Below are 22856 nucleotides of genomic sequence, written 5' to 3' on the forward strand. Positions count from 1 at the left end.
ACCGTAAAAGCTCAGTCTTGAGAGGAGGAGGGAGTGTACCTTAGTGAGATAAACATGTCGTGGGAGGAAATTGTGTGCTTGAGGAATCGTTCGTCACTACAACTCACCGTGAATATCCTGTGGAATTTCCACTTCCGCCGCCGCCCGATTCACCTCGCCACGCCGTTACGTCCTCGGTGCCGCGAACGCTGCTAAACCTGTGCAGATCCGGGGTGGGTTGGGCCAGGGTGACAGACGAAGAACGTCTCCGATTGAATACTGGTGATTTCTGTGATTTGATATCCTAGAGCGATAGACGAACGTGAGAAAGGAGCTTGTAGAGAATGGCAAAAAATACCATCGGAATGGGATGTATATAGCAAAATCTTTCTTGAACCTGTAGAATTCTTTTGCCATACAGACATTCGGATTATGCGGAGACTGATTCGCATGAGAAAGGAGAAGCGAAAAAAATCTCAGGACTAATTTAATCAATTCATGTCATAGATGGTTTTTCTTCGCTTACTCATTCATTCGTCACAGAGTTACTAAACTTTGAAGATAAAAGAAAGCATATAGGGGAAAGCTTTCAGACTTCGAACACACTCTGGCTTCGAACAGTTTTTTTTCCCATATCCCTTTAATGAATCTGACCTATTTATAGAATTGTATTGTAATAGCTAGCCTTAAGACAGATTCCCAAACAACCAGGCTAGATGCATTAAAGGAATATGGGAAAAATATGAAGTGTTTGAAGGCAGAGTGTGTCCGAAGCCTGAAAGCCTTCTTCTACAGAAAATTAATTTTTTCAAATTTAGATTTCAATTTCTATCTTTCATCTGGAAGATATTGGAAATTTCATCTGGAAGATATTGTTATTTTTATTGACGGTCACCAAAGATAGGAAGTTGATATCTTTTGGAAAAGCGTATTCTCAAGGGGGAGATAATAGGGTGAAAATATGTACACCACTTCCAGACACTTCGACAATTTGTATTGAAGAGCCTATTGCACTTTTAGAATTTCGGATGATTCCCGAAAAAGCTGCAATACTTCCAGCACTTCTTGCACTCCCATGCACTTCTCATACTTGGGAATCAATAATTTATTTATTCAAATGAAAAGTCTAATTAAGAAAACTTAAAAATTTTCGGTAGATTACTGACGGCAATTCATATACGAAGGTCAAGGAGATGAACTCCCTCCGGATGCGTCAGGGGGTGCAATCCTTTCAGGACAGGAAAACACAAAATTCTTTGCCAAAGCTTTCGACGCTTCAACGCGTCTTCCTCAGTGGTCAAATCTGTGATTTGTCTCTGAAATTTTGTCCGCACTGTCTGTCTACTACTCCAAATGAGGATTTACAGGGAAAATTGGGAATTCGTCGCGGGTACTCCTTATTGGACATTGATATGAGGCCAACTTGGCCTCATATCAATGTCCAATAAGGAGTACCCGCGACGAATTCCCAATTTTCCCTGTAAATCCTCATTTGGAGTAGTAGACAGACAGTGCGGACAAAATTTCAGAGACAAATCACAGATTTGACCACTGAGGAAGACGCGTTGAAGCGTCGAAAGCTTTGGCAAAGAATTTTGTGTTTTCCTGTCCTGAAAGGATTGCACCCCCTGACGCATCCGGAGGGAGTTCATCTCCTTGACCTTCGAAAACTTAAAAAATTCTCAAAAAAATATTTTTACGTATAATATTTAATATAGGGGAATGTTGGCATGGTTCGCACAGAGTGAACCTTCAAACAACGCAAATTTTCTGTTTGTGTGCAAAGAGGTAGTTCGTCATTTCTTAGCCATAAGATAGATAATTATGAAGCTCATGGAACGAGGTGAGAAATGGTAGGTCAGCTCTTTGCAAACAAAGAGAAAAGTCACATAGTTTGAAGGTTCACTCTGTGCGAACCATGCCTACATTCCCCTATTGCTTATACTTTGAATTTCTAGAATTTCTATTTTTCTACTTTTGGAAAAGTGAGTCTCTTAAAAAAAATTATTGTCGTTTCTAATTAATTGAAATTGTGTTGAAAAGTTCGTGAGAGACTCAAAGTACGAGTGCAACAATAAATTTAGCACTTCAGATCTTCAGAAGTACAGTATCAGCCAAAAATTTCTTGACAAGGTTTATTTAATATCGTGTCAAAGATAATTGTTTTCCAAAAGTTGATCATTTTTTAGCGGCTCAAACTTTCTTGCCACATTTGAAAAAGTTACTTAAGTTACTCTAAAAAATAGATCATCCGACAGGATTGAGGTCAGATCAGTGAGATGTTTTTTAAAGTTACTCTCAAAATCCCATGCTCCAACACACTATTACTTCAGTGCCGTTAACACCAAAGACTTCATATCCGTTCAAACACAGCACAGGATCCGGAAAATCCTGTACATCCCGGAACTGAATAGAGATTAACCAAAAGGGATTCAAAGATTACCAACAAAAAGTAACATAATAACCCGAAATACAATTCATAGTTCGTACAGTTCCCCTTATTCCTTCCATTGAAAAGATGTAACACCCATGTATCGAGCTTTTAAACATATCCAAAATACGATCGAATTATTGTTTTCCAAAATCTTAATAATCTCTTCAATTTATCGATAAATTTTCTTAAAATCAAATACTTAGAATATTGCAATTAATGTTAGAGACCGTTTAAAGTAAAGTTGATGTTTTCAAGAATAAATCCCTGTATTGAAATTTTCCAAGACACTTTTCTATCATTTAAACACGAACTTAATAAACCCCCAAAATGCTTTTTTGTGGAAGTCCATTAGGCCTTTCTGAAAATTCGACTAGCATTAAAATACTACTAAGGCACCTTTTTTTCCTTATGTATTTTGTAAAAATCCTTCAAAGGACATATTGACTTATTTGGAAAATTATATTGTAATGAACGACACATTTTTTCATAAATACAGATTAAGCTTTAATAAATTTTTGCGTTATTTACTCCGTTTTATTATCATAACCCAGCTTTTGTAAAATGCCAACAAAATTTTCGAATTATACTGTCGTTCGAATTAAAAATCTGAGCTAAACGTAGCGTTATAGTCTACAAAATTCGGAATTAGACAGAGAAGACTTTATTTTCTGGCACTCCCATTTCCAAAGACTTCCAGGTACTTCATTTACAGCTGTACACCACTTCCAACCCTAATATCTCCCCCTTGCGTATTCCAATACTGCTCTCTCTCTGAGTTCGAGCAGTATCAACGAATCGGTAAAAAATCCATGTTTATCTATTAAAGTTTTTGAACAGGGCGCGGTTTATATTTCGTAGGCGTGGCTTTTGGATCCCTTCGTAACTCTCAATGGTGGAAGTGGTTTTCGTGCGGTATGTTGTAGTATCCTTATTATAAACACCGAGAAAAATTTGGATGGTATTTTCTACAAATCGTGTCTTTAAATTCTACTGCCTCAAAAGATAGTAGAAAATACCATCCTCCATAGATACTTTCCTTTAGAATCTACCATCTTGACATTTTAAAATTTACTATCCTATGGATAGTAAATTCTAACAGCCGGATGGTAAAATCTACTATCCTCCTTTAGATTTTACATTGACCTCTCTTAGATTCTAATATCCGGGAAGTAAATTTTACTGGCCGCATATTTGATGTTAAAATTTAACTGGAAGACAGTAAATATTAACGGAGGATAGTAATTTGGATTGAAATTACTATCCAAGCCAATAAAATTTGCCATCCTGCTGTTAGAATGTCATTTTGGAATATCGTGGGTGCTGATGCAACGGTTCCCGATATGCTTTGAATACATTATAGCAATTCGTGGCGCAGCTGGAAGATGCTGGACTGTCATCACAAAGGTCGCGTGTTCAAATCTCGGCTGAGTCGTCAATGTTGGAAAAAGATTTTCACGCATCAAAATGGCTTGAAATACAGAGAATGTCATCCAGGAAGGGCCCCAAGCCCTCAAACAATGGCCAAAAATCAATGAAAATAAGGAAAAATAAATTTTTCCGACATTTTTCATTCTAATATCCGGCTAGTAAAATCTAACATCCGGGGGATATTAGAATTTACCATCCGGCTATTAGAATTTACTATCCATGCAATATATTCTACAATTTTTGACAGTCCAATTTAATATCGCGTTTGCTGGGTGACTTTTTTACTATCCGGCCATTAGAATTTTGTATGGAGGATGGTAAATTTTACCATCCACATTTTTCTCGGTGAATACTACATACAAATTATGTTATTAAAATACATTTGGATGTATCTTTGGTAAATGTTACATCTGCAAAATAAGAAAAGTTATCAAAAGAGTTATGATATCAGCCTGCGTTTATACTGATTAACTCAATGGTTTTATATTCTTCGACCATAAATTTATCAATTTTTAAGTTCAGGCTTGAGCTTTGTTTATTTTTCTAAAAAAAACGTTATGGTTTTGCAGTGTAATTTAGAGGGGTTTGTCATTAATCTATCTTTCAAAAATCTGTTCAACTCTGTCACGTTTGAATTTTCACCTTTATCATGTGTCACACCTTCGCAATCCAACCAAATCAACTCCCATTCTCAACTATGTCTTCTTTATACCACTCGCACCACTCGTCATGGTCTCTATTATGCTCTCCTTGGCACAAATGCAACTCACCGGCGTCTTGTAGGTGCTCTTATCGCCTAAAGCTTTGGCTGCTGGTGAGTTGAGGGCACTTCCGGCCGTAGGTGGTCCGGGGAGACTTCCGGGTGGGGCTGATGGTGTTGTGGCGCTAGAGGTGGGTGTCCCCGGAGTGACTTGCTGCGTGGGGAGCAGAAAGTGACTGGAGTCGGGCGTTGGAGGGAGGCCAGAAGTGGCGCGGGTAATGCTTCCGCGCCCGTGAGGTCCAGAACTCATTGGACTGGGTCGAGCAGACACGGAATATCCTCCAGGGATGCTGCTGTTGTTGTTACTGGAGGAGCACGTGCTGCTTACAGCCTCAGACTCATCGCAACTTTCTGCGGAAGACAAAAAACAAGATATATGTCTCACAGAAAGTTCTTGGGAAGGAAGTTTGCATGCCAACTTATGTTATTTCCTATCACTTCTGAAGACTGATATGGACTGACGAGAACACTCAACAGTCCTTGCAACTTTCAATGCTACATTTTTCTCACTTTTATTTAATTTGCATAATTTTATTCAGGGCAATTGAGCAGTAAAATTGCAGAAACTCCCAATTTCCATTAAGTAAGTGCCCAAGCATTTTCCCTACCAAATGAGATATTCCAAACCCCAAATGCAGTCATCTAAATTGCTAAGTCATTTGCTTTTAAACTTTCTCATTTGACCAAAATGAACAATTTCAACTAACAGTGATCCAATAATGAAATTACACTCAAATTTAAATATAAATGGAATTTTACAAGAGGGACTTGAAATGAAAATTATTCACAGTGAAAAGTTTTCATAATGTGCTTTTGAAATACTTCTTGAACGATATTTTCTAAGAATCATTCTACTTGATTACAGAGGGATTTTACAGTTAAATATTAAGTGATTTCCACAATACACAATCATATTCTTATTATTTTTACTCGAAGAAAAAATTTAGTAAAATGTATCTTGTTGTTTTGACCAAGTTAAACTCTTGAGAGATTCTTTGGGCGGATAATGAAGTCATTCAATATATATTTCGAACTACTTTATCTACCATTTTATTAAACACTAAGCAAAAAGGGGTGGCAAAGCGTTCGAGGCTTTGCAAAGTACTCGAACTTGACTTAAACAGTCTTCAGATTGAGGTTTAGCGCAGTTCCCGAATGTCTTAAAATCATAATTACCAAACAATTTTATTGGTCAAAATTTTCAAAAAAAACTCGCATGATAAGAAATTAGAGAAATTGAGCCATATGCCGAAGCTTTAGGCTTGAAGCCCGTTTTAGATTCTATGCCTCAAAGGTACTCTTGCATCATTTACCGGTTCCCAACAGATTTGAAATGTTTTATAAATAATTGAAAAGATCCCCTGCCCTAAATATTTAAAAGTAATACTTGATTTTTAGACGAAAATTATTTATCGGTTTCAATCGATTTAACCGATTTGAGTTTGAGCTCATTTATAAATGAGCTGAAGCATTGCCCAAACTACCCAAGAAGTAATGTCATTAAATTTGTGATAAAAATGATAAAAATTACTTATCGGTTTTGAACTGGTTCATTACCGAATTATATCCCATTAAAATCGGTCCAGGTTTGTCAGAAATTCTAAGACCTTTCCAACGATACCAAATATGAGAATATTCGGTCGAAAAAATACGCTGTCTAGAGCCTTTTGAACCTTTAACCTTGAAAAAAAAATTATTCAAAGTATCCGGTCCTACTTAGCTACCCATTAGGGTGTTTCAATAAAGAAATAAATTATTTTGCACTATACTCAGGGTGCTCTGCATGATGAGATAAGAAAGTTTTGTAATGTAAAATCGGAAAATTCTTCTATAGAGAGGGTCGTTCAGTCACCTCTAAACAGGGTCTGATCATATGGTCGTCGAAGAAAAACCTTCTTGTCTCATCAAATACAGCACCGTGAGAATAGTGCCAACTTGCAATTTCGGCCACCTTTTTTGTTCCTCGAATTTCCATGAACTTTTAGATTTTACGTACTCTAGAGATTATATAAGGCAAAAAACAAACGAGCAGTAAAAAATTCTAAATGATCAGTAAAAAATTAAAAATGAGCGGTAAAATATCTAATTATGGTCAGTAAAAAACTTAAATCTTTACAAAAATGGGTCTAATTTATATATTTAACATTTAAAATAGTTCCATATAGAGGGAAATGCCCTTTATTTTCCCTTTGCCAAAATGTGGACGACAATATCATTGTTTCAAATTTCTTTGATACTGATCAATTTTAACTTTTTACTGCTCATTTATTCCCGAAGGGCAAGGAACTATGAGAATGAAGGTGGCCGAAATAGGGCACCAAATTATGTCTGTATTCTTATTCATTTTAAAATGTATTAAGAATGATTTTAGAGTAAATAAAGACGGTAAACACTTTACAAGGTTCCAAGCAACACTCTTTCAGAAGAAAGAATAAAAAAAATCAATTTGAATTTAAAATATAACATTTCAAACTTAAGATAAGATAAGATAAGATAAGATTTTTATTATCCCATTATTCTATTTTGTGGTTGCGTCTGCCGCCGTCTTACCATTACCGGCCTCACCAGGTAAACGGCAGAAACCCTGGGTGGCAGGCCGTGTATGCCAACTCATACAATCGAGTGCAGATCAATCTATCTATGTGAACATACATGATTAAATATATATATAAAAGTAGTAAATATTGGCCGGCAAGGAAAACGGGAGACAGTCATAGAGGAAGACTTTGACGCTTGCATGAAACTATGCTGAAATTTGGCACACTTACCCTAGCTGTTGTCAATATTATTAGTATTAATGCCCATTGACAGTTTCCCTTAGGTTTAGCAGTTTATAAAGTATTAATCCCCGTTAGTCCCACCTAATGCTCTGTCTTCTTTCCGAGAGATTTGACTGTGCTATCACTTTTGATGCTTCGCTAAATAAAAAGTACAATGTTTGGGTTTGTGGCATTCAAACCATACCCGTTTCTCAAAAGAAAAATTTCTAAAGTAATTTTTTTTTGAATTTTTGTCTTCCTTTCAGTTGACTCATGCGACACTCATTTTCCTTAATTTAGATTTTTCTAATGACACGTAAATGCTTGAAAATACGTTATCGAGTCACGTCTTCCAAAACTAATGTTATCACTTTCCTACAATAGCGTTTAGAGATGGGTGTCATGAAATGTTTCTAGTCTTTCTATCCTCTGCGTTGAAATCACCATTTATGAAGCATTTTAATTAATTTTTGTAAGTGGTTTTCGATGATGCATGTTCTTTGTAGGCTTCTAACAAAATGACGTGCTTTTTTGATTTTTTTTCTGAAGTTATATCACTAAAATCAACATCCTCGTTTTTAGAATTTTTGAGTTGCGATGAATTTTAGTAGGGGAGACTGGGGCAAAAAGTCACAAAACAGATATTTTATTTTTTTACAAGCTAACCGAACACCTCCAAAATTTCTAATTAGCACAGTTTTATAGTAAATATACCGCTTTACAACTCTGTGAAAGTCATTTTCTTCTATTTTTTAAGGAAATATATTTATCGCGCCGTCTTCTAAAAGGTAATTTTGTGATCATTCTCAAAAATGCTGGAGCAAATAGTATCAGGCATAAGATACTATCACATTTTGATTCGCTTTATTACGGTTTCGCTTTAAAAATTTCAATATAATTTATTTTCTAAATTCCTTGTTTAAATTCTAACAAACTTACGACATTGAAGAAGACCTATGGAGGCTATCTATGGAAAAAATTTTAAGCAGCTATCTTATTTATCTTGGAAGATATTGAATTTTAATATTTTCGATTTGTGACTTTTTGCCCCAGTCTCCCCTATTGTGATTGCTTGTTAAGAGATAACTATATCAAAAAATAAATCAATTACTTAACTATAGTCTGGAGCTTTGCAAATACAATAAAAGGAATTTAGGAATAACTTAAAAGCAAAACAAAGAAAAAGAAAATTATTTTATGCTAAAGTTATACCACCTCTGATAGACTTTTTTTTCGAGTTAAAAATAAATAATAGTAAAATTTTTCTTTCGGTTTTTGAATAGTGCTAGAAACCTCTTATCCCAAGTGAAACTCTACTTAACATTTTAATAATTAAATTACTTTTTCATAACAGTAAGGTCATCTCTTATGTAATTACAAACAAAAGAAAATAAGAGACAATAAAAGGAAACATGTTGAAAGAAACCTAATAGGACAATATGACCGAGCAAAGAAAACTCAAGTAAAGAGAAAATGAATTTTCTTACAAAATTTTCTATTTTGTAGAAAATTTTCAGCTTTACTTGTTTTTTTTTGTAAAACTCCGAATTTTCTTTCAAACATTCCCCCTATTTATGTTCTATATAAATTTTATATACCTATTATTTTTCCCGATGGAAATTTATCTAATTTCGTCGTCTGCAGATTAACTTTTAACTAATTTTGTTCATGCCATATGACTGAATCGAGTGAAAGCATGCGTAAATGTGTGGGTGTTCTATGAGAATAAAGAACGTGCTGGTGAGATGAGGAAAATCGTACAAATTTGATCCTTCCACGTGCTTCAACTTCTTATGGGAATTCCATCTTTTAGATGGAAGGGCAGGAGGGCCAATTACAAAATTACCCTGAGAATTTAAACCCCACACCACTCGTCCCTCTGATTTTTCCAGCATGAGACACCAAAGCTTTCAATTGCTATTTTGGGAGCTTTTGGTGTGTCGCCTGAAAAGGCGAGCGTTCACATAAATTTCCCAAACCCTCATTACGCGCCATTTCTTGCAGTCGCTGCTCTGGGAAAATTTTACACACTTGGACACTCTGAGGAAACATCCTCAGCTTAAATTCCTTCTGGAATTTTAATTCAACTTGCAGCAAAAGCACTAAAGAATTTCATTCAGTTTTTTCCCGCCCATTTTTTGAGGAATTTTCGAGACAAATTCCTTTGCTGAATGTGAGTGTTTTTAATATTTAAACTTTTCCAACCATCATTGAATTGGTCGTCAAGAGCAGATGCTCAGAGCTTTTTTCCCGTCTCATCCATTGTCCTCAGTCCTCACAGACTTTTCCACCCCTTTTCAATCAAAGGCAAAACAGATTTGCCCCATCTTTTGCAGAGATATCCCCACACTTTATCATCCACCTGACCTTTTGTTATTGTTTTTGTTGCTATTGTTGTGAATTCTGGGCAAGACGCTATTTGTCAATAAACTAGAATCATGCTGTGAAGAGAAAATTATTATTTAAAAAAAAAGTGCTTTCGAGATCTTTGTCGCGCTGTTCACACCAAATTGCATCTTAGACGAGTTTTTCTCAGGAATTGTTTCATCTTTTTACGTGATTTTGTAATTAAATTAAGTTTTTCGTAAAGGAACGAGGACATATTGTGCATTGTTTGAAGTATCCTTTTCGGAGAGAGACGACATTTCTTGGAATTAAACATTTCAAAAGTAAGTAATTTATTTGAAATGTTATAATGACCTTCATGAATAGTAAACAACCTATATTCTAGCAGTTTTAAGAATCATTGCAAGGTTAATTCGACGGCTTCATTCCATACTATTCTAAGTCGACTTAGAATTATATTACTCCGAGAGATATGGTGTTCATGGAACCGAGATCTATATCTGGTGAAAATCTGGTGGTCATCCGACGTTCGGGTAACGAGATATTCAATTTTTTCGAAAAAAAAAATTACACGGGCATCATAGGAAATCGCCTACTTCAAATGGCTATCCTGAAAAGTTGTCATTCTGAGATAGAATAGTATGGAATGGAACCGTCGAAATGTATTCGCGAAACCTTTTTGATCAATTTGCTATTTTGTAACGAACTGAGGAATCACACATCAAAACTGCTAGAATTCTGAAACAGTAGAGTCTTCAGGAAACCTTAACGCAAATTTCAAAATAAATTATAGTCATGAAACATTTTAAAGCATGTATGTTATGAATTATTGTGTTATTAATTATGTGTTATGAATAAAGGCGTGTCTACGATAAGATTGTTTCAAACAAGCACGTGGCAAGTTGACTTTTTTATATGGAGCTATTTGAAGCCAATTCCCTAAATTGATCTCGAACTCAGCTCACAGTGCTCCGAGGAAAAAATGTATTTAAGCAAAAATTTAGTATATTTATCCCTCGACGCGGTAAGGCATCTTAAAATACGAAAAAACTTCTGAATTTTTAGATATTTAGCATAGCGGTCGCGAGTGCAAAAAGAATCCCATATAAATTTAAATGGAAGTATGAGAAAGTGGCTTCAAATTTCAGGCGGTTCCGAATGATTTGATATTTTTACGACAGATGTCACTAGCTCTGCATTTTCGTTGTATATAAACATTGTAACATGTGTTTTTACCTTTCTTTTGGTGAAATTCACATCAAATTCTGTTCGTTTTTCACTGAGATACGAAATAATAATAAAAAAAGAAAAGGGAACTGATTGTATACAATTATCTAAAAAAAATCCTGGAATCAATTACGCGAACCTTGGAAAACTCACAAATACCTCACGCCAGACCGTCCGGAGGGTGATTCTTCGATTCCTCGACAGTAAAACCGCTGCCCAAAAAGCATGGTAGCTGAGATTCTTTACAGGTGACGTCGAAATGCGTGCAACTCGGGGTGTTTGCAACTCTGAATGCGTGAAAATTCGATTGTGAGTTGAATTTTGGGGGTAAAGAATCGCGTCGAGCAAACCGTTCTCGGCCCTCGAAATGGATAAAATTGACTTGATGCGATTCTTTACCCCCAAAATTCAACTCACAATCGAATTTTCACGCATTCCGTCCGTGTTGCACGCTTATCGAGGTCTCCTGTAAAGAATCTCAGCTACCATAAGCTTATCTGGGCTTATCACTGGTCATTTTCTATTTTAAATAGTCTGAGTGGGAAAGGCCAACAAAAGAAAGAAAAGTTCATTGAAATCGGTTAATAAACATTGGAGATAGAGTTCGGTCTATATGGATATGGTAAGGGTCGGGGTACAGTGGGTTTGAGTAGGGACGAATGGGACCCATCGTCAGAAAGATCTCGATCTCATATACAATATATACTAAAATTTCATAGAAATCGCTTCAGAAACACTAAAAATGCAGTCCGGTCAAGACATTTTTGATTATAGCTCGGGTCAGGGAACATCAAGGGAGGAGTGCGACCCACCGTTGGAAAGGCCTCGACCTCAGCTACAACATATTAAAATTTAAAGAAAAAGTATCGATGATGATTTAAAACACGGATTATGACCTATGTTTGGATTTATTCAATTGTAACTTCACACGACGTTTCGGAGATGTTTGTCTCCTTCTTCAGGTCTACAAATTTAGTATAAGAACAATTTAAAAACATTAAATAGCAAAGATTTTTTCACATTACATTTATATTAACACTTGCATGGAGATAATTGGGGTAAATCGGGTCACAAGGGATTTCTGATACTACCACTTTACAACACTCAGAGCACATGAACACCATGATAGTCAAATGCCAAAAAGAAAAAGCATCGTCTAGTTTTCGAAATATTCGATATCGATTAATCGAAAATGGGTTTTTCGATTGAATCGGATGAAATTGGAGTGTCACAGGGCTTGTAGTACTCAACGAGAGCTTTCCAAAACACTGAAATTTTTCCAAATCCGATAATTAAAGCAGAGATATGGCCATTTGAAAATTGAACTTTTGACCCCCAATAGCTCGGGTCACGGGGACGGAGGGGGTTAAGATCGAATCTAGTGCTATATTTATTATATAACAGGCTATATAACAGGCCCTGAAGAAGATCCCATCCAGGATCGAAACGTTGGCAAAATAAAGTCAAATTGAAGAACAAAAAAAATAGACCGAATTTCATGCCATAGGGGCTGAATGATTGGTTAAACAAAATTAAGGGGTGTTTCAAAATGATGGAAGGAGGAGGTGGGGGGTGGATCTGACATCACCTACTTCTAGCCGCCCATCCACATTTATCAACATTTAACCTTTGCCGAAAACTGCTTGTCGATAACTCTTTCCGTTCTCTCTTCAGAAGTGGTTATACGACGGACGAACGGACGGACGGGACGGGACGGCCACGAAAATCGATTTTTGGCGCATATGATATTTATGATCTATGAGTGTCGAAACGTGTATATCTAAAATTTGGGCCCGATCTGGCGAGGTCGTATTTCACCTATGACTACAAAAGCTGAGATTGTAAAGAATCTCAGCTAAAATCCAGCATAAATCCATCAAATATTCCTTGGAACCTATTATGGAAAATTTCCATGGATTTTTTCATAGAATTTTTCGCTTGTTATTCCTATTCCGCTTCCTTTTGCTATGGAGCGTAGAGTGTGACATTTCCTTTTCAAATAGTAGGATATAAAGTCGCCTACCTGAACTGATTCTATGAAAAGTGATCTAAATGATTTCCAAATGTATATCTTTAATAACTTGCCAAAATAATTGATAAATTGCGATACTGCTAGAAGGAGAATCTCGTCAGAAAAGTTTCATCCTATCAATTAAAAGATATGAAGTACATGTCACAATTAATTCAGTATTGAATTAATCTGAACACTGGAATGCAGTCTTTGTATTTTAAATTACTGAAAGTAAGGTATTGTATTCTTATATTAGAAATTTGGAATTATTGTAAGAACTGCTAGAATTATCCATAGCGATTGTAACAAAGTCGTAGTATTCTTCAAACTGCTAGAATTAGGGTTATTCAGAAGAAAGTTCCTATTATCAATCTTGGATTATTATTGGAAACAGTTCAAATTTAAGTCAGGTTAGTGCCTTAAACTTAAATCTATTATATTCTACGTTCAAGCAGAAGGATCTTAAACATTTCATAGTGCCGCATGAAATTCTGAGAATAAATGTTCGTAGTACAGCGGTAATATGAAATGTGTCATGCTTTAGTTGTAGGAATTCCCTCCAGTTAAAATTATGTATAGTGTGTTGGGTTTCAGTACAGCCTTTGTTAATGTTATCGGAGCGAAATTGTTTAAATTTTGGTGAAACGACCTAAGGCTTGAATTTGTTAAAATAGAAATATGTGTTTGTAAATAAGCTATCCAACAATTCAATACATTTTATGCTTTTACAAAATATCCTTCATAAAATTAATTAGATATAATGTTAATTAACAAACACGGTGTTAAATGAAACAAAACACCGCTGCATCGAAGGTTTTTCAAAATCACTTCACCTCTCGTAAATCAATATTATTATTAAAGGTTGCAAAGGTGGTCTTTCCACCAAGTAATTCAATTAAGGAAGACTCTCTGTGCTTTATTGTGGCTTTCATAAATCTCATTATCCTGTTTTTGATGGATGTTTGGGCAAGTAAACAAATCTACTTGCCAAATTCAATGCATTGTAACATTTTCATTTTAAGGAGGGAATTTTCCAGTGAGATATGCAAAAAAGGTCCATTTGAAAATGTTCACGTTCTGTCAACAATTTCTGATTCCGCAAGATGAGGTTTCACCTGAGGCTACATCCACTTTTGTATAGCCGCAAATTTAGGTCATTGACACGTTCATTAGTATTTTATGAAAACCGCGAAAGAAATATTTTGACTGATTTAGTTTTTTAAAAGTAAATTTATGGACAAACAGACTCAAATAGACTCTTCACTTGGTGTTTGCAGAGCTTCAGAAGTTGGAGAAAGGGTGGTCGATTTGACTTGTTTATCTTCACAAAAGTGTCGAAAAAGTTTCGCTTTTTCACCTCAAACCATTAAAAGCTTTCGTTAGATCCCACAAAAGTGCTCAAAGGACGTCTTCAGTGTATTCAACTCAGTTTTGGTGAACAAACAACTCTATATTTCATAGGAAAAGTAATGGCAGTTTTCGTTTATGTGTGCATAAACTCAACATAGGGGATATTGGCGCAATTCGCCATCGGATACATCCTTGTGCCATCGGATATCGAATTTATTGCGTGCGTAGAAAATGGTTATCGGAATTTGCTATTGAAACTTATTTTACAAAAGGACATACACAATTTAATATTAATTTTATAGGCCATCAAATAGGAATATGTCAATCCAAAATTATCTGAAATAGGGGAAACTGAGGAAATATCGAATCGATTAGGATTAGATTCCCAATCCCAATTCGATCTTTCGGGAATCAATCCCAATATATCTTAAATCCAATCCCACATAGTTGTATACAATGGATCCAAAAATGTATGTATGGGACTGAAATTTGTCCTAAAGATAATTATTAAAAATAAATTATTTGAAAATTTAATTTTTAATCTTCGCTATCTCAATTTTACATTTTTCTGAATAAACTGAATCACATACTGCTTATTTTAGTCATTTGTAAAATATATAGTACAATCCCAAAATGTGTTTTAATTTATTGATATTGTGGGATTGGAGTCTTTTCAATCCCAAAATATCTGGAACTGGATTTTGCTAATTTTGTTCAGATTTATTTGGGTATAATGTGACTTTTTCCTTTAAATTCCTTTAATTAAATTTTAAAATGTATTTTAGTTCATTTAACTAGTGGGATTGGAGACTTTTCAATCCCAAAGAATTTTCGAAACTTTAAATACATCTACAGCTGTTTGTAGCTATTTATTTAGGAATAAAGGTTTTTAAAAAGCTCTCAGAAAAATTCATTGAAAAGAAGCAAAAAATGACTTTCCAGAGGATGCTTTTTTTTGGAGGGGTCACCGAAGACCGGAAATCAATATTTTTTACTGTTTTTTTTTTGAAAAAGCTGTTGCACTGCTTTTTATTTGAGTTCGAGCAATCAAACAAATGATTGAAGACATTTCTATTATTCAAAAATTTAATGAATTGGATTTAAATTTTGAAAATTCCATCCCAAAATGTATTTTCATTTAATCATTTCGTGGGATTAGACTTTCCAATGCTAAAACTTTTCGAGACCCAGATTGAGGCTATAGTATTTAGTTCATGGCTATTTATTTGAGGATAATGTAGCAAGAAATTAATGAAAACTGTTTACTGAAGGCAAATGATGAACCAGCGAAATATTGAGATATAATAAAATATAAAAAGATACACCGTGCAATTTTGCATTATATTGATTACTTATTGATTAAAAAACAATAGGGAGAGGTGGGGCTACATTGAGTATGATATTTTCTCGGATATTTCTAAAAAGAAATCTGGGCTTTAACGTGATGTAATTTAGATAGACAAAGCAATTGTGGATCTAAATTAAATTAAGCTGGGTTCAGCTTTCTTATAAAATATGCTAAAAATAGCTATTTAATGCAGCTCTACCTCCCCATATTAGGTGCTTTCATAAATGATGAAAATCATTTTCAAAGAGAGGTTTTTGCGATGTTAATTTTTCTTATTTCAAGTCATGTAGAATGTGGCACATCTTAAAGTCTCTCTCTTAAATTAAAATGTTCTACATTTTCTGAACCTATGTAAATATCGCTATAGAAGTATACTATTTCACTCATTTCACTAATATCTCGCAGAAATTGCCCCACTCTCCTCTCTATAGGTACATCTTCTCGCTTTTCGGAATGTCAATGAATTGGATATTTTTTCCATTAAGAAAAATGTCTGTGTACTTTTCAAAATTAAATATTTGCTGTCTTGAATATTTTTTTTGGAGCTTCTTTTGAGGGAAATGTTTGAACTAGTATGAGGATATTCTCGGGCGGAAGATTGGCATATTTTCTTATCCATTAAATGGCAGAGGAAATCTCTGGTTTGATGGTGTCGGAGAATTTTTCCAGAGGGTACAATGTGGAATATTCATGGTTTCTGTCTCATCTTGACAAATAATACTTCTGGGCAAAATATTGAACACGATGAGAAAGGCGTGGAGACACATGTTATGTGAATCAAAAGGATCTAAACACAATTATGTCATGGAGTATTCATTTTCTTAATTAATTTCGAAGTACCTAACGACAATGTTTAAACACCCTCTTAAGGCTCACTTTTTTTTTCTATTCTGACAAATGATGTTCTGGTTCAAGCTCTGTAATGGGGTGGATTTAGGGAGGATTAGCAAATACAGAATTTTACTTGAGGAACAGAGAGATAATTATGATGATTTTCTTTTGACTCTTCGTGAAAGTGCTGAGCTTTTAAAATTTTATGACCTTGCCATAGAGTAATATACTCAGACAAAAATTTGTTGAAAATGCTGAGAGGGATTTCGGATGGTGTGTAAGGGGTCCTTGATAAGTATTACCTTTGGAACATTTCTTTTGATTTTCTCTTCAAATCCTATTGATTTACTTTATGTTAAACGAATTCAAAGAGTTTGAGTCAATCTGTTGATGATTCAATTACTAAACGGTATTGGAAATTGGAAACAGTAATATGAATTTTATATTAGGGGAGACTGGGGTAGAATCAGCCACCAAATGAGATTTTTAATTGCGTATAATTTATAGAAAAAAAGTTTGTGTGAGGCTGATAAATATTTCAATGAATAGGAAGGGAAGTATATATTTAGAATGAAGAGTAGTTTCCTCAATATTCCTTCGCAAGCAAACTATATGATACCACTATCTAATACTATACGTGGCTAATTCTGCCCCGGTCTCCCCTACGTTTTTTCTAGAATAGAAACATTAATCCCATAACTTTAATAGTTGCATAAGTATAACCCTTGGAATGCTCAGCAGTAACTTTAACGACAATGAATGTGCCAATTTGGTTAGATAGGGGTATATTTACTTGTTATAAAATTCTTTGACTAAAATTCGAATTCGATATGTTTCTGCTGAACTTGATTGCAGCGCTATCTGATATTTGATATCACATGGCGCTGTTATTTGATAGCCTTTAGGTGACTTATCGCGTGAGAAGTCATGACACGGGGCACGGGATACTTCTGAAAAGTTGGAAAGAGAGGCTTCGGTCCAGTCGGGAGAGGCTTCGGTAAGTTTTCCCGGGAGTATTCATTTTTCCCGGGACGGTCTCTAGAAAATCTTTCGTTTTATAAAAAAAAATATCATGTTAAATCCTTCTCTTGAACATTTTTTTAGTACATAGCAGTTCTCATGCACTTCTGTGTTATCAACTATTCTTTGGCTTGGTCCCTGTCACGGCTTTTTGATGGTTTGGATGGAACACGACAAGGATTGGGTAAAACAGTCGTGACAGGAACCAATACAAAGAAAATTCGGTAACGCAGAAGCACTGAAAACAACCATGAACTAAAAAATGTTAAGCAGAAGGAATTCCCCTTATTTAATTTAATTAGAATAGCATCATCATTCTTGGTTACCTATACGTAATATATAGGAATTTAAATAGATCAGTAAAAATAGAAAGAAAGTATTTACGTTAAACTTTTCATAAATTGTTTGGCTTTGTTTTTATAAATTGATTTTCTAGCAGCCAACGACCCAGTGATTCAATTGGAATATCAAAAATGTTTATTCATAATTTTCGTCAGACCAGATATGCATGAATTATAGCCTAAAATAACCTCTGTATTTCATATCTTACTTTCCAGAAGTTTCTATAGAAAAATAGCCCTTAGAAAATCTATGTGAAGAACACTGGTTTACGCTCGTAGCGGTGAGCATTGGAACTACAGAAATTGTATTGGCGGCCGTGTTGGTCAGCTTTCACTAACAAGATGGAATATTTTCCAAGAGGTTTTATTTGTTTTTAAAATCAATGAAAAAAATTTCAGTCATTTCAATAAAATTCGCGTGTTTTTTGTTAATAATATGAATTATACGAGTGTACTAGGGGGAGGTGGGGCTACATTGAGCTGTGGGGCTACATTGTTATACGATTTTTTCGCATATTTCTAAATGAAACTGGGTTTTAACATGATGTAATTTTAATAGACAAAATAATTGTGCATCTAAATAAAATAATTGCAAGGACCAATTTCATTTAGAAATACGCGAAAAAGTCGTATAACAATCTAGCCCCACAGCTCAATGTAGCCCCACCTCCCCCTATGTGTAGAGAATCTTATCTTTAATGCTCTGAATAATGCTTAAAGCTGGATATTATTTAAAGCTTTAGTGTTCGGCCCCCTTATACCCTGTATCAGACTGGATAAGCTTTCTAGTAGATAATTTCACTTTATTCATTATTAAAATTATAACAGTAGAGAATATATGCGATTTGATTTGAACTATTTTTTGTACAAAACCTTGAATAGATTAATATGATTTTTTATTCGACGATTTGTTTTTTTTTTTTTGAAATTTATTACTTGTTATTTGTTATTTGAAAGCAAAAAAAGTGTATAGCAAACTATAGGGGAGGCCGGGCCAACACTAGCCAGCAAATGAAATTTTTTTGCTTGTTATTTGTGAAAAACTTTGTTTAAATTAAAATGATAAATTCAATTAATAGTAAGAGAGTCAAATACTCTGAATAAATAATGGTTTGCTCAATATTCTTTCTAAGAAAGACTATAATACTCCACTACTGTCTTTTTCTATCTGTGGCTAATTCTGTCCCGGTCTCCCCTACAGGTTTAATTTCGTTCCGCTACGGATTGATGCAAAAATTTTTAGAAATTCCATCAAAGAAAAATATTCGCAATTTCATAACCTTACTTTTTTTTATTAGGGGTTCATCTGGAAGATGATTGCCCCAACCTTATACATTTTGATTTTTTAAGCAAAATAAGAAACAGAGTTTTTTGTATTTCTTACACCAAAAGATTACTCACAGTTTCAGTCTATGAAACAATATATTTACTAAAACACTCATAGCGATTTTATTAAAGAATGGGCTATTTTGCCTCGTTTCCACGTGCATTGGAGGTTATATTAAGATTGTGAGTTTATGATGTGACTATTATAAATAACCAAGTTTAATTGTGGTTTATAAATATTTACTTTTCAATAAATTATTATTGTTCAACATGAGATAATATATAGCACTTTGATAATCTTTACATTGTTTATTTAAATAAATTCTTAGCTCTGAAATCGAACTGCGAGTGTTACAATACGGGAACTTTTGAAGGTTTAAATTAGGATTAGAAGCAATCAAAAATTGCCCAAACACACAAAAAACTAACGATTGTTTTTCTAAAAAATTAATTCTTCAAGTAAAAGAATGAGGTTTTATGATAAATAATTAATTTGTAACCCCTATTAATTTAAAAAACGCTTATAAATAAAATTTTCTTTCCACTTTATTATCTACAAAAGCTCTCTCGGTGCTCCAATGAAAGCCAATTGAATGTGACCAATTAAAGTTGTGAGTTCAGGTTGAAGTATATGGATGCACTTAAATCTTCAGCAAATGACCATTTAGCCATGGAGTGGACAAGTCAAATTCTCCAAAGTCTTGACAAGTGTCCAAAATTGTAGTGAAGTTTACCATTTGGGAAAATTCATTTCCCTTTATGTGAAATATGTTTGTAATTGAACCTAAGTGGATCGATAATCAATTAAAAAATCATCCAATGGTTAGCATTCCTGCACCTCTTCTTTGTTCGAAAATCCATAAGCTTGTTTTGACCCATGGTACATTTGATTCTCATTGTGGAACGATTTGAAAGATGCGAAAAATTCGGTTTAATTTAATAAATATTATCATGGCTTCTGATACGTTCTTTGATTACTATTATCGTAAGAAAACGTCAGTAATGAATAGTAAGGGAAGTATATATTTAAAATAAAGAATGGTTCTCTCAATACTCATTCGAAGGCAAACTATAACATACCACTATATAATACTATACATGGCAAATTCTGCCCCGGTCTCCCCTATTACTAAAATTGCTCGGATGCAACCAGGAGATATGGCTTTTCGGTTTTTGCCAAATTCAAATTTTCTTGGCATTTAAATTTAGATTTCTTTTTAAGAATATTTTAAGAACTGAGTTGTAGAATATCTAAATGCCTTTCACTTAGGGGGAGGTGGGACTACTTTGAGCTGTGGGGTTACACTGTTATACGATTTTCGCATATTTCTAATGGAAACTGAGTTTTAACCTGATGTAATTTGGATACACAAAGTAATTGTGAATCTAAATAAGTAGCAGCTTTGTTTTAGAAATAGGCGCAAAAGTCGTATAATAATCTAGCCCCACAGATCAAAGTTGCCCCACCTCCCCCTACCCAGTCAGCGACTGTACAAGTAGTATCAGAATTATAGCATAGCTATTTTAAGAAAAAATCTAGGTTCACATCTTGGGTGAAGAAGGTCTTCTTAGTTAGATAGTGGCTCCGTTCAGTAATAACCTTTCGAAGAGGCAAAGCCACTCCAAAGCCAAGCCAAACCTATTCGAAAATATACCGGAAGCCTAAAGTTCTAGTTCATATACCCGCCGCTTTAGCGCTAATTGTTCTGCCATTTCGAATTTCGATATTCTTAATACTTCAATCGTCAACAATCTCAACAACAGTGTCCAAAAATTTGCTACGAAAATTGAATTTTTGTATAGTTTTGTGGAAATTCAGGATAAAAGAATGCCTTAAATGCTATTTCATTCAAAGAAATGTCCTTTTGATGAACTTGTACACTTTTGTGTAACTCTTCGGTTTAAATGTTCGAACTTGCAACGGGTTTTTAGGTAAGTTCTCTCTGATATACTTTCGAATCGGTAAAGGAAAAACCTCAACCGGAGGGAGCTCTCAAATCGGGAAGGTTATTACTGAACGAGAGGAGTAAGTCCTAAAATGCGTTTCATACTGGAGGTTTAAATCCGTTCCCAAAAAACCGGAACTGAACTTTTGGGAAATTGGAAAGATCAAGCTCTCTTGTTCTACAATTGCAATATGGGTTTCAGAGAGAAGACTTAGCCATATGGCTTAACTGGTCTAATTTCTTATCAGTTAAGATTTTTTTGGAAAAAAATCAGGATTATATTATTAAAGGAAAATAATCCATTAGATTCTGAAGAACCAATAGAATTTCTTGCTATTTACGATTTTAAGCCCTGCCTATGGGAACAGGGCTAGATCTCTGAAGACCGCTTAAGTCACTATAAGAAACCGTCTTGATAAGCCTGTCGGTAAAGAAAATGGGGAAGTGCGGGAAAGGTAGGTTTTATACAACCGCATCCTTTAAAATCTGGTTGATAAACGATCCGTACGAAAATCCGAAAGTATTTGTCTGTTACTGTTCTCTCTCCAGAAGCAATTGTAATACAGACGACCAGGCCTTATTACCGGTTATCGTTTCTATGATCTAAAGGACCTGATATGTCCTCCTCTTTAATTTAAGACGACTCCAATGAATTTCATATTTGGTATCAGCTACAATAGATCTGTCCTAACTTATTTAATTGGATAGTGTGGGAGTTGAGAGATGGTCTTGAAAGACACTCACCGTAGAGTGGTGCAGTCCGCTTGATATTGGTCTCTTGGGCAGATCCCTGGGATACATTCCCGTAGAGTTTGGGGAGTTTTTTGCCTGTGCTGGTGAACTTTTCGTCATCACTGGAAGTAAAGTCGGCAAAATCCAAATGTGGCTGGAGATTGCGACCAGAATGGAAGCCTCTGTGCGTTTGATTTTGATGGAGGCAGCAGTATTTCATGTGCTTGCAGTACTCAGTGGCTGTGGATGTTGGTCGAGCTACTCGGAAGGAGCTCGACCGACCAAAATTCGAAGAATTGGTCCCGGATGCCATTCTCATTGCGGTTGAATTCGACATGGATAGAGTCCTGGTTCTCTGGAGTACATCCCCACTGCCTGGAGCTGTAGGTACTGAGGGTAGATTGTGGCAACACCGTAAACTTCCGCATCGATATCGACACTTTGACCTCGGAATAACCTATATGGAAAGCGCCCTGATTTAGCTTCAAGAATCTCACAGAGAGAAAGAGAGAGAGAGAACCAAATGGCAACCCTACTTTATCTTCCAGAATGTTCGAGATGAGCTCCACATGGTCCTCATCTTCGTTGAGCATGGAGAAGAAGTCCTTAAAGGTTTCCGGAAATGATGGCGGAATTTGACCCTGATACTGCCTCTGCTCAAACTTGGTGTCCATGCCTCAGCACCTATTTGTTCAGTTTTGTCACGTTAGGTCTCTCTAATATCACCGGATATTGTATATACAGCGACTTTAAGGGGGGAGGAGGGGGGTGAGGGTTGGAATATTATGGGAGACACGCACTTTCTCATTTTCATGCCCAGCAAAAAAAAATATATATTCAAAGTCATCGACCGACAATGAGCATTTGAATTGTCCTTTCCCATGGAATTTATTCAAGTGTTTGTACACCTCTTCATGGGTTGAAAAAAACTACCCCGTGTTCAATGAACGAGGCAAGGATTGACGAAGGGACGAAGGGATATTTATTTAGGCATCCTAAACAGTCAGATAAATTTTCT

At 35.2% G+C, this 22856-nt stretch overlaps 1 protein-coding gene across 2 annotated transcripts in view; it reads right to left on the minus strand.

Moving 5' to 3' along the window:
* The window catches only part of LOC129808331 (uncharacterized), a 164024-nt gene that overhangs the window by 38163 nt on the left and 103005 nt on the right, over positions 1-22856 (minus strand). For both annotated transcript variants that reach the window (XM_055858180.1, XM_055858181.1), the window contains exons 2-5: positions 22375-22522; positions 21851-22295; positions 4612-4952; positions 108-283 (exon numbers count right to left, since the gene is read on the minus strand). In XM_055858180.1, the coding sequence (XP_055714155.1) occupies positions 108-283; positions 4612-4952; positions 21851-22295; positions 22375-22512 (1100 nt within the window). In that variant the 5' untranslated portion in view covers positions 22513-22522. The remainder of the gene's footprint in view (positions 1-107; positions 284-4611; positions 4953-21850; positions 22296-22374; positions 22523-22856) is intronic.

This window comes from Phlebotomus papatasi, chromosome 3 (assembly GCF_024763615.1).
Source record: "Phlebotomus papatasi isolate M1 chromosome 3, Ppap_2.1, whole genome shotgun sequence".
Lineage (NCBI taxonomy): Eukaryota > Metazoa > Arthropoda > Insecta > Diptera > Psychodidae > Phlebotomus > Phlebotomus papatasi.